General features: G+C 42.4%; 1 protein-coding gene across 1 annotated transcript in view; it reads right to left on the reverse strand.

Moving 5' to 3' along the window:
* Positions 1-3040: 3040 nt before the first annotated feature.
* Positions 3041-15157, reverse strand: part of BRIP1 (BRCA1 interacting helicase 1) — a 45258-nt gene continuing 33141 nt past the window's right edge. Inside the window, 5 exon segments of the mRNA XM_050322004.1 lie at positions 3041-4339; positions 4341-4684; positions 5398-5706; positions 6903-6985; positions 8444-8556. Of these exon segments, the coding sequence (XP_050177961.1) occupies positions 3788-4339; positions 4341-4684; positions 5398-5706; positions 6903-6985; positions 8444-8556 (1401 nt within the window). The 3' untranslated portion in view covers positions 3041-3787.

Raw genomic sequence — 15157 nt, forward strand, 5'->3', positions numbered from 1 at the left:
CAGGGATGTTCTGCCATAACCAGGAGTCTGCACACAAAGGGCTCTGCTGCGTCACAACCTCCATACCATGCCTAACACCTCCTAAAAATGCAGCACTCTGGCTTTCTGTCAAGGGCCTGAGATGTACTTACAAGGCACACAAAAGCAAATTCTTCTTACCCTCACATTTGCAAAAGCCAAGCCCAGTTAAATCCTCACTAAATTCTCTTTTATACCTTGTTTAAGCGTATTAAGCAGCTCCATCTAATTGTTCCTGCATGTAACCCAGGAGAACATCTTGTAATTAGGTCATTACCACACATGGCCCAGTAACCTGAAGATGGAGCTCGTTTTAAAAAGTAGCAGAGTTGTTATTACCATTATCAGCCTTCAGACCTGCCCGAATTAAAGTGCCTCACAAAAACACAGAGAATTCCCAAAGGCGTCTCCTCCCCATTTCACACGATGTGTCCACCAAGCACTGAGACCAAAATTAACCCAAGGCAGGTTACAGGGTGTAATCACATGGATTTTCAGGAAGATTCCCAGAGTTCCTGTGCCAAGATATTACCAACCTTCTCACAGCCACTGGTAGCAAATTAACACCTAATCCTGAGAAAGTACAAACCCAAGGAATGGGCCACTGTTACAAAGCATTTCTTTCAGCCTCCCATAATGTCAGAACTTGCCTTCAGTCAACTCTTAAATAAAGAGATGCCCACTGTAATTCCAGACAGGTCAATGTGTCAGCGCCACTGAACCAGGACAGAAAAAGCAACTTCTTTACAGAGTTGTTCTTGTGACAACTCCTTCTTTCTCCTCCCCCCCCCCAAAAAAAGACCTTCTGCAGGCCTTCAGTGCATTTGTAACGTGCATTTATCTACTCCCCAAATCCACTTATTCTGAAATATCCCTCCAGCATCCAAAACTGGGCAAGTAAAAAGGTGGATCAGAAATCCCATCAGTCCCAACCCCAATCACTTGAGTGTTCCCTGGATCTTACCCTCTGCTTTTGGCAGGATTTCAGCTCCACAGACAACACAATAAAGTCCTTTCTTGCAGGGCTGGTTGTTGTGTGTTTCCTTCTAACGAGGCAATGCACAAATGCATGTAAATACTAGTTTGGGTATAGCAACCATGAAGCATTTAAACATAAATACAATTAAAAATATCAGAACTGCTTCACAGAAATACATTACTTGAAATACTCAATGTATTTGAATTGATCATTTTAACTAGATAATAATTGAAATACACAGTCTGCTAAACATGCTTCACCTCACTAAATAGAAACACTGTCATACAAAATATGAGGTGTTTTACAGCCTGTAACACTCCAGGCTATCAATTGGTTTGGAATTTTGCATAGGATGAGAGGTGCCTTTGTGCTTCCCACCAGAAACAAAGGTATCTATTGAGGGTGTAAAGGGAGGCCTCCAGCAAACCATGCAGAGCACGAAGAAACTGCTTCACCTGGATGATTTCATTGGAGATATTATAAAATAAATCACTCTTATCTCCCCTTCCCACTGCACAGCAGCCCCTGGAGCAGGTCCTTTATCCCATGTCTGGGGTACCTTTGTGTCCCGGCTGGAGCCACTCGGCCTGACCGGAGCTTTTCTTCTCCTGCATTTCCTCCGGACTTTCAATCCTTGAACAAAGTTGAGATTTTATTATTATTATTTTAGGCAGTAGAGATTACTACTTCACTATTAGATCAGAGGAGGAGAGGAACTTTCAATCATTTTTTAATAGATTTGAGCAGTTCAAGTAAATGATTCTGGAACAGTCGGTACCTTGACTTCTCTTTGCAGCTTGGGCAGCCTTTGATTCTGGGAATCACCATAAATACATTAATTATAAAGAACATTCTTACCACTAACACACCAGTTATCAGATATAAAGACAAATTAAGAGAGAATTTACAGTTTTTACAAGAGTCCACCCATTACCCCCCAAACCCAGCAGTAACACAAAGGATTATTGTCCATCAGTTGTCCCAGGATTTGAGTATTTTGTGGATAGAAAGCACAGTATCTGATGGGACAAATGCTGATATTTCATATTTTAAAAAAATAACGGTTAAGGGGAAATTTGCTATAAAATTTTACTGTAAATTATTGTGGAGTATTTGACACAAAACAAGTCTTGTCTTAAAGGATTCCTAATCAAAGTAAGATGCAACACAAGATCAAGAAAGGAACAATCTGCTCCAGATAAGGAAAGGGAGATGGATTTTCTTTTTTAAATGTTAAGGATTTAAAGACAGACAAATCTTCTGGAAGACAAAGAAGAGGCAGTGGGCCCTGGGCTGAGCAGACAAGCCCAAAGCTTAAGTGATTTCTGCTGGTTAGACACACACGGATGCGAAAAGTGCTCTGGGACAGAAGATTTGGTTTAAGAAAACTGAGCTTTAAAGACTCCTGAGGATCAAGCCCAGGGTCTCTTGGAGTGTGGCTGCAACCACCTGCCCCAGCATTTGGTGGGGGATGTGGGACAGTCCCAGCCCAGCAACTGAATCATTACTTAACTCTAAATTAAGTGTATTTCTCTTTAGATGTGTCAGATGTTTGAGTCGCTGCCAGTGCTGGAGCTTCTGCCCTGTCAACACTCCAAACCCATCAGCAGCCAGCGATCCAGGGAAACCCAGCAAAGCTAAACACGATCCTCAGGAGGCACCAATGCAGCAAAAATGCAACCAGCTGTCTCTAACCTTAAAAAGATGCATTTACTGTGTAAACAAAGGATACAATTTAAATCCCACTGATAGAAGAAGTTCACAGAGATTGATGTTATTAAGATGGACTTCTATGGAGAGCAACCAGTTAATAATTTCATTTCTGCTCTCAGACAAAAAGGAAATATGAACCAATCTTAAGACTACAAAAATCCTGCATCTTCTTATTAATGCATGATGGAAATGAACAATCTTTCCTGGAAAAGTGAGGTATGATGTGTTTTATTACAGAAAAATCCTGGCTGCTTTCACTGCAATAAATGAAAGAAAAGTTTAAAATACTTTAAAAAAAAAAACACAACAAAAAAAGACTGAAGATTTAAAGGCCTTTATGTACAAATTTATATTGTTATATATTGCATACAAAATGTGTTTGTAGGGCATACAAATGAGAACATGTTTTCATGTGAATACACACACAGCCTGATCCAAAGAAAGGAGATCTTCTCCCAGCAGACAAATTTAGAGGAACAGCAATTTTCATATAAAACAAACACAGATCTCTGGAGAAGCCTCTCACCATCATCAGATATCAAAATGTTCAGACACAGCTCCTGAGAGATGTTTCAACATAAGGAATGTGAGGGAAACAAAAGACTGAAGAATACACCTATTCTGGTATCCAGGCTCAATCTATCACATGACCTGATCTGCAAAGATGCTGTTCTACATATTTAATTAATTAAAAAAAAAAAAAAAAAAAAAAGCAAAGCCCTAACAAATGCAGAAAACTGTAACTTGATGATATGGGGAGGTTTGCTTTCTGAGGAGAAACACTATTATTTTATGGCATTTAATGGTGAATTAAATCTGTAGTGCACAAACCTCCTCAGCCAACAATTACAAGTAAGATCCCACTTGGGCTTGTGTTTAGAATTTCCAGACGTGTTGTTCTTTACCATGCAGTCAGGATGAGGAATCTTAACTCTTATCTCTAGAAAACTGCATGTTCCACAGTGAAAACCAAAAAACCAGAGTAAGAACTCAAGTGTGGGAGCAGCTCACGAGAGATGAGCAAGGGAAAGCCATCACTGCTCTGTGGTGAGGCGACATTTTGAACAGCTGGGATTCCTACAGGAACTGTGCCCAGGTGCTGCTGCTGCTCGAGGGGAAAGAGGACACACCTTTATTTCGTCTTCTGGACAGGCTGACCCTGCGTTTGATGCTGTCCGTGCCTGCAGCTGCTCCCTGCTCTGCACCACTACCTGCACTGTCCTCACTCCTCTCACTCTGCATCCTTTTCCACCTTGGGCTGCTGCCACCAGGCTCCACTTTTCCAGTCACATTTGCTGTTTCTGAGGTGTCCATGGCAAAAAGTTCCCGGGCCGCAGGGGGGTTTCCACCTCCAGGCTCGTTCCCGTCTGCCTGAGGGGCTGGGAGCAGGGCTGGGATTTCCTGCTCCTCTGGCTCGGAGTCATCATAGAGCTCCGGGGTGAAGTAAATACTCTCATCCTCATCCTCATCCTCTGCACACACGTTCAGAGCAGGGAGTGCAGCCTCCCCTCCTGCTGAAGGGCACTCTCTGCAGGGCTCAGCTGGAAGCTGCAGCTCTTCAGCAATTGGAGCCTCGGTGTTTTTAACCGAAAATTGAGTTGTTTCCAAACATGATTCTGGTCCCCTCGAGTTTCTGTTCTGCAGTTAACGATGATTGGCACTGATTTAAGCTATCAATAAGTTCACTGGGCCCATTCACACCCTCCTGTCTGCTGTTAGCTGTGGACCTGCAGCTCTCTGCCACAGGCAGAGGTGCTGAAGTCAGTGGTTTAAAGCAGGAATTCTCCTTCACAACATCACCACGAGTCCAGCCATTCATTTTTCCTGTCTCTATTTCAGTTGTCGGCATTCTGGGCGTGGAGTCCACACGTCTTCTTCTTTCTCTTCTTTCTCTTCTTCTTTCTCTTCTTTCTCTTCTTCTTCTTCTTGGTTTCACATGGGGAGAATGACTCTCCACACCAACTTTCCAGTCACCTGTGAAAAATCACAAAACATAAATTCTTTGTGTATGTTTTCCCCCCTGATTTACAGCACATCGAAATTACCACTGTTTTATCAGGTTTGCAGTCATTTACAGCACTCATTAAGAACAATACAAAGAAAAGGCCAGATATTCCAACTCTCTTTGCACGTGAATTGCCTTAATTAAATCAATGGATTAACTGGTGTATATAAAGATAGAGCACAATTGGATTGGAAATTTGTAACATTTATTATTGTACTCTTATCTTAGTCACATCTTTCTTGCCTGACACCAAGTCATAAGCTGTCCTAGAATTTAGGAATGGATAAATATTTACATGTAAAGGTGGTACTGAAGGAGATCCCATGAAAGGTGTCTCATAGCAAAAACAACAGATGTAGGTGGAACCAGGGCACTCATCTTGCAATAATGTTAATCTTGGTGTTTCTAATTTTACATTATTTTCATAGTTTTCAATGGAAAAAGAAATGAAAGTGAAAACACTTTTGACTGTACTATAAACTGATCGAGCATTATCAGTTGTTCTAAGATGGAATGACAATTAATTTCAGTCTTGAGCACAGCTCACAGACAGCTGTGAATAATTATGACTTTCCAACCAGAGCACTTGTGTAATTTTAAAAAACATTTGTTTCTTCCAAAAGAGATGCAACTTCACATTCCAAACCGCCAAGGAAGGGTTTTCCACAGCAGATGAACCTACTCTGCCTCGCTGCTGCCGTGACGTCACTCGGCTGATTTGAGCCGACGGGCGCAGCAAAATTCGCTTCCGAACCCGAATTTCGCTCCTCGCTTCTGGCAGCAACATCTGGTGACAGGTGAGCAGTTGCCTCTGGTTGAGAGCCTTGTGACAGGCCCTTGGAATTGGCAGGTGTGTGGCCAATCTGGCCGTTGTCCTGGGAGGAGCAGTCAGCACCTCCCTGGTTCCTGTGGGCGAAGGCCTGCAGGGATTGCAGGGCGCTGCCGAAGCTCCCGTGGTGCTGGATCTGCTGCCGGATCCACTTGGACAATCCTGAGGGAAAAAGAAGCGTTACTGCAAAATCACACGGGCTAGACCGACTATCTCCCATCAGTAAATGGTATCCTAATACTGTAAACATTTCTGTGTGTAGTCAGATTCACAGAAATGACAAGAAGTTGCTCATAAAAGTACAAGAACTCATTTAATAACCACAATAATTGATTTAATCCATGGTACTATTTTCATGAGTAATACTAACTTGTCCTACTTTTTCCCTTCTTTTCCTACTAAAAGACCTTTACCTTTCTCACCAGTCTTTCTTTCAGCCTCAAACTGCATTACACAAACACCATCATATTTCTTTCACTCTTGGGTGTTCATTTTGCTTGTTATCACAAAGTATTTAAAAGCAACTTAAAAATACAGGTATTTATTACCATATGAACAGGGCCTGATAAAAACTGGAATATAATGAAGCTTTTCACAGCTTGGTTTCAGTAACTCAGATATTCAGAATCACAGCTGCCCAACAGCTACAGTAGAATACAACACATTCCTGTCACACAACATGCTCCTATCAGAAAAACATTTAAAATGCTCAAATACCAGCTTGTCCAGAGCATAAAAGCTGTTTAGGTGATGTAGGAACACACAAGGGTGAAGTAAAAACCGACTTCCTTGAGTTTAGAAAGTGGTTTTGAACTCATTTAAATATTCTTTGAATAACAATTGAAAAAGGAAAAATACCAGAGAACTCGGTGAAGTTTGACATTTTAGAGAAAGGAATCCTGTGAAGTCTTGATTATTTGTGGTACCATCTGAATTACTTCTGTCTGCTTAAATAATTGAAATGCATTTTTAGTACAAACAGACCCTTCAGAGCAGTTGGACTCAACTGCAGCCGCTGAGCTCCACCTGCTGACAGCACCTCAAAACCATCTCAGCCAAGCAGGGCAGGAACAGAGATGACAAACAGTCCTAAGTACATTCTTTTCTAATTTTTAGTGCTTTGTTGAGGCAGTGTTCATGATCTGTTTTATTTCACCTGTCTTTGTTTCTGCCCAGGATAAAACCACAAACAGGAAACACTTGAATATTGAGCATTCAGTGGCTCAGTTTGTTTTCAATGGATGTATTTTGTTATGCTTTTCCTACTCACCTGCATCTGTATAACACATTTCTGTAATTTTGAGTTTTCCCTCTTTGCTACCAGTGGGAACTTTCCCAGGAGGAGTTTTGCAGCTTACCAGTGATGTATTTACTGGGGTTATTCCGGAACCGGTCATCGACCAAAATCAGAGCCCCCCAGTCGTTCCTGTGCCTTATACACCTGCAGGGGGGCAGCAAGGAGGGGGCAGATGTTACAGAATCACAGCTCATTTGTTCTCCCTTCTTAAAAGGTAGGATAAAGACTGAAAAAACAACATGTCAAAGTGTAAAAGAAATAAAACTGCACGTAGGTTTTTTAAATAACTTTGTACTTTTGGTCTCTAAAGCACAGGTTGTTCTTAACTCTCTTCAGTAAGGAAATGGATTATGCTACAGATCAAACACTGCTGAGTTCCTAATTCAGTTGTTAGAGGCTTAGAGAAATAGAAATAGTCACTTTTTGTGTGTTGATATTATTTTTAACATTACCTGGATTTCTGTACTCTCTGCCAGAAAAAAAAAATAAATTTTTTAAAATTAAAGACCAGTGGTAACATAAACGAAATATGGCAAGGAATCTGTCAGGAACAGTTCAGGGTTATTGTCCCCAGGGTGTAAGAAAGTTCCTGTACATTTTTTTGAGGATGATGTTTACAAATGTACATAAAAGCACAAGTGTCTCAGAATCAGGGCTTCAAACTGGCTCTCAAAGAAATAATTATTTATCCTGGAATCTCTCTCAGTGGCAGGAAAAGCTACCAAAAAATCTCAAAGAAACAGATTTCTGCCACTTCCAAAGAGGAATCTAAGAAATCAGACCTGCAGCAACCAGAACCACCGTGGGATTTTAATAATGTTCCTATTTCTCTCAGGTTTCTCTCTAAGCCTTCATTTACATCATCACATTTGCATTAGGTCTGACTCAAGTGAGAAGAGTCTTCCAGCTGATGTTTCTCATCTGTAAATCTTATTTCTACCTCTATATACCCATGACAGATGCGTGGCATCTAAGACAGATAGGCATGACACTTATAATCTTTATTTACATGATAAATTCTGTCGGAGAAGGATGAATTAATTCTCCCCTGTTAATAAAATCTGGGGGAATTTTTTTTTCAGCCAGCAAAGGAAGCTGCACCACTTCTCCTGAATCTGGAAAGGGAGCAGTGAGCACAGTAATTGAATTGACCTTTTGCAAAGGTCTGAAAATCCCCACTGCTATTTCTCCCTTTCAAAAATACTTGTAGGCTAAATATCAAACAACTGTGCTGAGCCCACTGAGGGTGTGAACAATTAGTGCATTTGAAAAGCCCTGAGAATTTTCTTTTGGTTTACAGGCTCAGAACTCTTTGTCTGTGTTAAGGTTTCCCTTGCTCGTCTCTCTGCACTAAAATAAAAGCAATAAAAGCTGCAACCAAAGCGAGGAGGGTTCAGTGTAAACCAAAACCTCTGAATTAAAACAACCCTCAAACGCACAACAGGCTGAAAACCAGAGAGTTGTCAAGCACAGAGCTGCTGAAGATGGAATTTCTGCAAGATGAGGTTTTTGGCCTTTTGTGTTAACAGGGAGGAATTCATCCTTAAAGATTTCACAGCATTCTACACATACATATTTTTAATGATGTTCCATTTTTCTCACCTTCCCAGGGCTTGGTTGAGAGCTCTGTAAGCTTGAATTTCATACCACTGACTCCCTGATAAAAGGCCTCTTGTACTTTTGTGCTGGTCATTGTACTTCCTCTTTAATTCCACCTAAAAGAGAAACCATAAAACATTTGGTTTATTAACCACGATGAAAATGAAACATTCCAAAAGGGTAGAACAAGCAAACATTGATTAAATAAGGGAATATCTAAAGTGTGCTTCAGGATTTCAACTCAGTATTTCTGCCTCCTAACCCACCATGGCTGGTGCCCTTCTGACAGGACTCTTAGGTGTGCTCTGTGACAGTAATTTCCACCTGATGACACAAACACCACACACTCACCCACACCCCTGCAGCAGGAGGGGTATTATTATTATTATTATTATTCAGAGAAGGAATTGAATTTATTTATTTAAAAAAAAAAACAAACCAACAAACATAAAACTACACCAAAAAGGGTCTTTCTGTTGCTCTTTTGTACAGTATTAACCTTTCTAAACTGACAAGTGAAAGGACACGCTTCAGGAGAGAAAGCAGCAGACTTCTAACCTCTTCTGACAGGTAACTTTCCACTTGCATTTGGATAAGAAATTTTGTTTTATGTACTTATGCCCTTTAAACTGCCTGTCAAATTTACAAATTCAATCTTTACAGCCAGAAAGTAAATTCAGTTTGATTTCACAGATTGAATATTTGTTCCAGTCACTCAGAATTTATTGACTGGCATGTGAGGTTTCCTCTGGAATTTTCCAAACAGAAGATGATTTCTTCTGAATGCTTTATGAACATTAAAGCCAGTCCTTGAGGAGGAATTTGGGGTTATCTGTGCACTTCTACAAATGGAAATGCTACAGAGAAATTAAGGGGAACCTGTCACTACTGAGAAAATTCACTCAGGGCTTTAAAACATAAGCAGTGACAAGATACTCCTGGATTTTGGATTTGTCTTCTGCTCCTGGGAAGTTTTATAACAGAAATTCTTCAGAATCGTTACCAGTAAGCTTATGGCCAGCTAGAATAAGTGTAGCTTTACCAGCCTCTTACTTTGCTGTTCAAACCAGTATTGGAATTATTAGAATGATTAGAATTATTAGCCCTGTGTCTTAAGCTGAAAAAATTACGGTATTTTTAATTCTGTGCACGAAGCAGCAGGAGAATGCAAAGCAAAGCAGTCTCAATGAAACCTCAGTAAAACACAGGACTTTTCCATCATTCCCACCCATGCCAGCACTCTGCAGGTGCTCAGTGCTGGTGCTGCTCCCCAGCCCCTGCTCGGGCGGTGTCACAGCCCACGAGCACGAGACGCTCCTCGCAAACTTCCCCTGCCGTTGTCGCTGCAGAGGGAAGGGTTAACAGCCACCAACCCCCCTGCTCTCTCACTGCCATGATCCCCTCTCAGGGGGAGCCCATGACAAGGTTCACGGCAGGGAGATGGGGCTGCTGACGCCGAAAGGCCAGCGCATGTCACGCTAATGCAATCAGAGTCCATTTCAGCCCGCCCAGCCATCCGCCCCGCGCCACGCCGAGCTGACAGCACACAGATGGGCAGGAGCCAGGCTCTCCTGCTAGCAACCAGCAAAGCACGGGCTAGAAGGGATTAGTTAAAATGTCAAAAGACAGCCTTTCACTTTTACCTGCTCATCCCTAAAAACACCCCGGCGGCCCGGGGGCAGCGTGGGCAGGCAGGGAGCTGCAGCACAGGGCCCCTGGCAAGCTCTGCCATCCTGTAGCTGTCACCCAGATTAGGCTTTGATCTGTCTGGGAGGTCACGGGCACATCCACATCAGCTCCCGACATTATACCTGCTAACTGCTCCTTCTCTTAATGCTTAATTACCCCCTCATCTCCCACTGGCAGCAGCTGAGAAACAGCAGCACGAAGAGAAAGGCCACGGACTAAAGGTTGGTTTGGATTTTTGAAGGCCTGGAAAGGTATTTTGAGGCAGTTTCTGTTACGATCCAAAAGAATTTCTGAGTGTGCTTTTCAATCATAATTAGCAATATCATTTTTTCTCCAGTGACAACAACATCAAACGACATTTGTTATATCAGATTTTAAGCGTTTGGAAAACCACCCAAAAAAAGTTGACTGTGGTTACATTCCTTCACAGACTTATTCAGGATTTAAGTGACATATAAATACATAAATGGATTTATACTGTGTTGACCATGGCCTGTATCATGGCACAAAGCTCAGGCTGACTCAAAAACCAAAGCTTGTCTTTGGGCCCCAAAATAACCTGCAAATTCAGACACAGAACCTGCAGCCTCTGTTGCCTTTTTCCCAACACTCCAGGCTGACCCAGATTTATTCAGAATTACCAAACAGGTGGCTGTATTTAACAGCGAGGTCTACAAATATCAATCTGATATGGACTAACTGTTCCTACAGGAAAATTCATCAGGATATTGTAAACTGATTTATCAGTGCCAGGATCGCAGTATGAAGGTTGAATAGGCTAAACCACAGTATAATTTGGTTTTTATTTAGTGCAATTTAAAGCAGCAAAGTAAACTATGCTTGGTTTTATTTCATCTGGCAATGTTTTGAGAGATTTTTTTTTAATGCATTATTTGACTTAACCAAGCCCAGCCATAATTTTCTTTTTAAAAACAAACAGTAGTAACAGTTCAGAATGTTTTTGTTTAAGGGAGGAGACAAGCCCTGACAAAGGCAACTAAAGCTGGACCTGAAGGTGGCACCTCTACACCCAGGTACAAACCATGCCCTGCTCACCAACACTCCCTGCACGAAACACAGCTCAGAAAATGGATATAAATGTTCCCTGGCATTCCACTCACTGCTTTCTCTGGGTTTATGAGGGGAAAAGGAGTAATGAAAACAAAGAGCATGGCTCACATCATCCAAAAAAATGTTTAAAAGACACATTCACCTTCAGCATCTACGAATTGCCCACGTCTGAAAAACAAGCAGGCAGAAAAAAATACCAGGTGGTCACTCCCCACTTCCACCCCCCTCCCAAAAAAAGACATAAAAATGTTTTTTGAGCAAATCTCCCATCCCAAAAATCTCCTGTGTCCACTTAAGAGTCTCCCTTCCACCTGAAACAGCAATAATTAGAATTCTCCAGGAACACACTTGCCATCTACTTTCCTCCTGTCCAATGCCAAGGAACCATAAAAGTTTCTAAGTGCAGGAAAAGTTAAGACATGAAAACCCATTCCTTTTCTTTCACATCTGACAAATTCTCCAGTAGAAGCTGCACTAAACAGGGCAGGATTTAAACTTTCCCCAGCTGACTTCAAAAGCAGGAACCACGGGGAGATTTAAGGCAAATAATGCTGATGTGAAGGCCTGGGTGAGTCCCAGAACAGGCTTCAAACATCCTCACCCTTCAGCAGAGCCCCTCAGAGCTGTGTCTGAACACAATGTCTCCATTTACAGCCCACAGGAAAGAGATCCCATGGTAGGATTTTATCTTGAAATGCTCCAAGAGCACTGTTAATACATAAACAATATGAAAGAAGAAAGGTTTAGTGGCTGTATTTTACCAAGGCCATTCTAATCACCTCAAACACCTAAATATGGTCACTAGACAAATATAACACACTTATTTTCACCTAGAAAAGCAGCATTTCCTTAAGAAACAACAACAAACCCCCCAAACTGTGAATGAGACACGATCAGTACCTTGTACTGCTCAATTATTCTGACACACACAAATAGTTCAGGTGACCCTTTGGGTCTGAAACTTTCCATGTGCACTTCAAAAATTTGCCTTCCTCGGATAACACTGAATAAAACCAGTGTTATCTGAATAAAACATCTCTGCAGAGCTGGATCTCAGGCTTGTCATATCCTGCAGATTGTTGCATGTGAGCAGGGGCTGTGGGATGACAGTGGGCACGGGTGGGATTAAACAGTGCGAGGGGAATGAAGATAACATCAAACCAGAAAATTGTAGTCACAAAAGTGGCAAATCAGAATCTCTCTATATGGGAAAATGCTGTTGATTTGTTTCCCCACAACCCAAAAGGTTAAATAGGAGCTCTGACCCCAAAAAAGCAAAGCCAAACAACCTGACCTGGGCAGTGCCAGGTCCTGGGCTGGCACAGCAGCACCTTTGCTCTGGGCAAGGCTCTGTCCCTCTGGTTTGGAACTCCCGAGGTTTGGGATGATGCTGCCCCAGTGTTCTCACTCCTAATCCCAGTGCTGGAGAGGTGGGAAGTGCTGAGCACTTCCAGAATTGTCAGCTCCAGCAGGTGGCACCTCCCAGGCAGAGGTTGTGTGGTTTAAGAACCTTCACAGCGCATCCACCACAGGCCCCTCTGCTCAGCTCGGCCTCGCAGGGACCAACGAGCAACTCGACCAAAACCCAACCCGACCCAAACTCTGCTCCCCAGAGGGAACTCAATCCATCTGCAGTGAGGCAGAAGTGAAAACAGCCCAGCAGGTTCCCCTGAGGTCCAGGAGTGTGCCTGAGCTGGGCGTGCTCCGGAGCTGCAGTGCGAGCGTTAGCTGCGGATCCCACGGCGGGAGCGTCACCGGCACAGCTCTCCACACGCTCTGACAGCCAGGGGAACACTCAAAGGTCACCCCTGCTTGCTAAGGACAAGAGAAACACGGGCAAAACCACCTGGAAACCTTCTGGTGGATGGGGGAAGTAAAGTCTGAAAGGCTCAGGGAGAGTTGGGAGGTGCTGGGTGGTTTATCCGAAGGCTTCGCTCCCGGATAAGTTTGGGATGTGATTGGTGGGGTCGATGCCAACGCCCTGCCATCAGCACACAACTGCCAGCCCCTGCTCCTGCCACCTGAACTCACGTGGGCCCACTGGATCCCACGGGATTTTCCACCTGCTCCCGCTAATTAATCAATTTTTTTCCTTAATTAACACAATTTCTATTGGATGGAAGAAGGGTGTGGGTGGCTTTGAGTTTTGACAGTCATTCTTATTGTGGAAAAGCAGGAAATGTATTTATTTATCATTTTTTACAGAGTTCTGGAATGAAGAAGAAAGTAGAAGTCTTCTATCTCTAAAATATTCTTAACTTCACGGGGTATTTTCAGACTCAACTGAAGATAAACACAACAGTGACCTTGCCACTAAATGTCATTTTCTCTACCAGTTTGCCCATATTTTTTTATTAAGAAGTGAAAATATGTTTTGAAGTGATGCAAATTAATACAGTGCAAGGGGTGTTTCTCAACTCTGGCTAAGCATCCAAGATAACAGCAATTTTCCTAGAAATCTGTCTTTTCCTAGAATACAGTAAACAAGATATGAATTATTTCAGCAGCCACTTATGTAGCATATGACTCTTTCTCCTTTCAAAGGAAAAAAAAAAGCACATAGGTTTAAATCTGCCACAAGGACTAGAAATTAAGTTCAATATTTGGAAAAATGCCATTATTCTGAAATGATAGAAATACCTCAAGTTGTTGAGCCCCGGAGAAAGGAGGAAGAAACTTCAGCCAGAGCTGCAAAATGTTTGGATCATCAGGTTACAACTAACCCTGAAAGTTGTAATTGATGTGTCCCCTCCTGTTGCTGGAGACAATAAAGCAAATATTGCCCCTGGAGCAGCCCTGGGAAATGCTCCTGGGTGATGCAAACTGGGCACTGTCACTGCACTCACCGAGTGCCTTTTCCCTGCACATCTCCTGACGTCAAAGAGTTTGACTCCTCTGCATTTCCCTCTGCATTTTGGGAAGGTTCCCCGGGCTGTTCCATGATTAACACACTCTCCTGTCCCAGGATCAGAAGCAGCTGGAGGGGTGGAAGTGCAGAGAAGCTGCCTGGGAAGGGGAGCTGGGAGCCTGCACTTCAGAGCTGCCCATTATCGACATTTCCCAGCCACTTCTCTGCTTTCAGGTCCCCAAGGTAAGAGCAGTAAATTATGGCTTGAACTAAACAAGTCACACTTGGCTCCAAAATCAGATTTTCCTACCTCCAGTTTCAGGTCCCAGAGGTGGGCAGAGGAAATCCTGGTCACAGCCAAAGGAGTCTTTTTTGGCTCAGAAATAAATTTTCCTGCTCTCCTCGAGCCAAATCCTACCACTGAGAGCACCAGAGCTTCAAGCAGTACTTGAACATTTCTTTTATATTATTTTGGTTTAGCAACCTGATTCTCCAGCAATATGAAACTGTTTTAATAACACAGAATTAGGGGTTTGGCCTCTTTCTTACATCAGTGTTGTTTATTGTCTAGTACAGTTCTGAGCCTTAATCATTCCTTCCTCCCCAACACTGACAAAGTGGTTTAGACTCTTCTTTTTGTCAAAACCTAAAGCCTGAAACGTTGATGTGAAATTCAAATTATTCTCTTTTAAAGCCTCTACAGAAATTACTGCAAGTTATAAAAGCCTTTAAGTTCCTTAAAGAATCCAAACGTTTGCCATTTAATCCCAGGGCTTGTGGCACATATTTAGCCCAAACATGTGGAGAAACTAAATTTGGACATCATACATCACACTTGACGATGACTTTCTTGCCCAAGACTGATGTCTGGATCCAAAATGCTACACTTTAAAACCCCTAACAGGAGTTAATTAACAGGATGTCAGCATCAGATAACATGTCTGTGGGATTCCACATCTCCTTCTGCCACGTTATTTATGTGCTCTAATATTACAGTTCGCTGGTATTCAGTCAAGTTACAAACCATAAAACATATTTAGAAAGCAGGTTGATCACAGACAAGTCCCATTAGTGGAGATGAGCCAACATCAAACTGCCAGCATGAAATA

The sequence above is a fragment of the Myiozetetes cayanensis genome, unplaced genomic scaffold (assembly GCF_022539395.1).
Source record: "Myiozetetes cayanensis isolate MyiCay16 unplaced genomic scaffold, myiCay2020 scf27, whole genome shotgun sequence".
In the NCBI taxonomy this organism is placed as follows: Eukaryota; Metazoa; Chordata; class Aves; order Passeriformes; family Tyrannidae; genus Myiozetetes; species Myiozetetes cayanensis.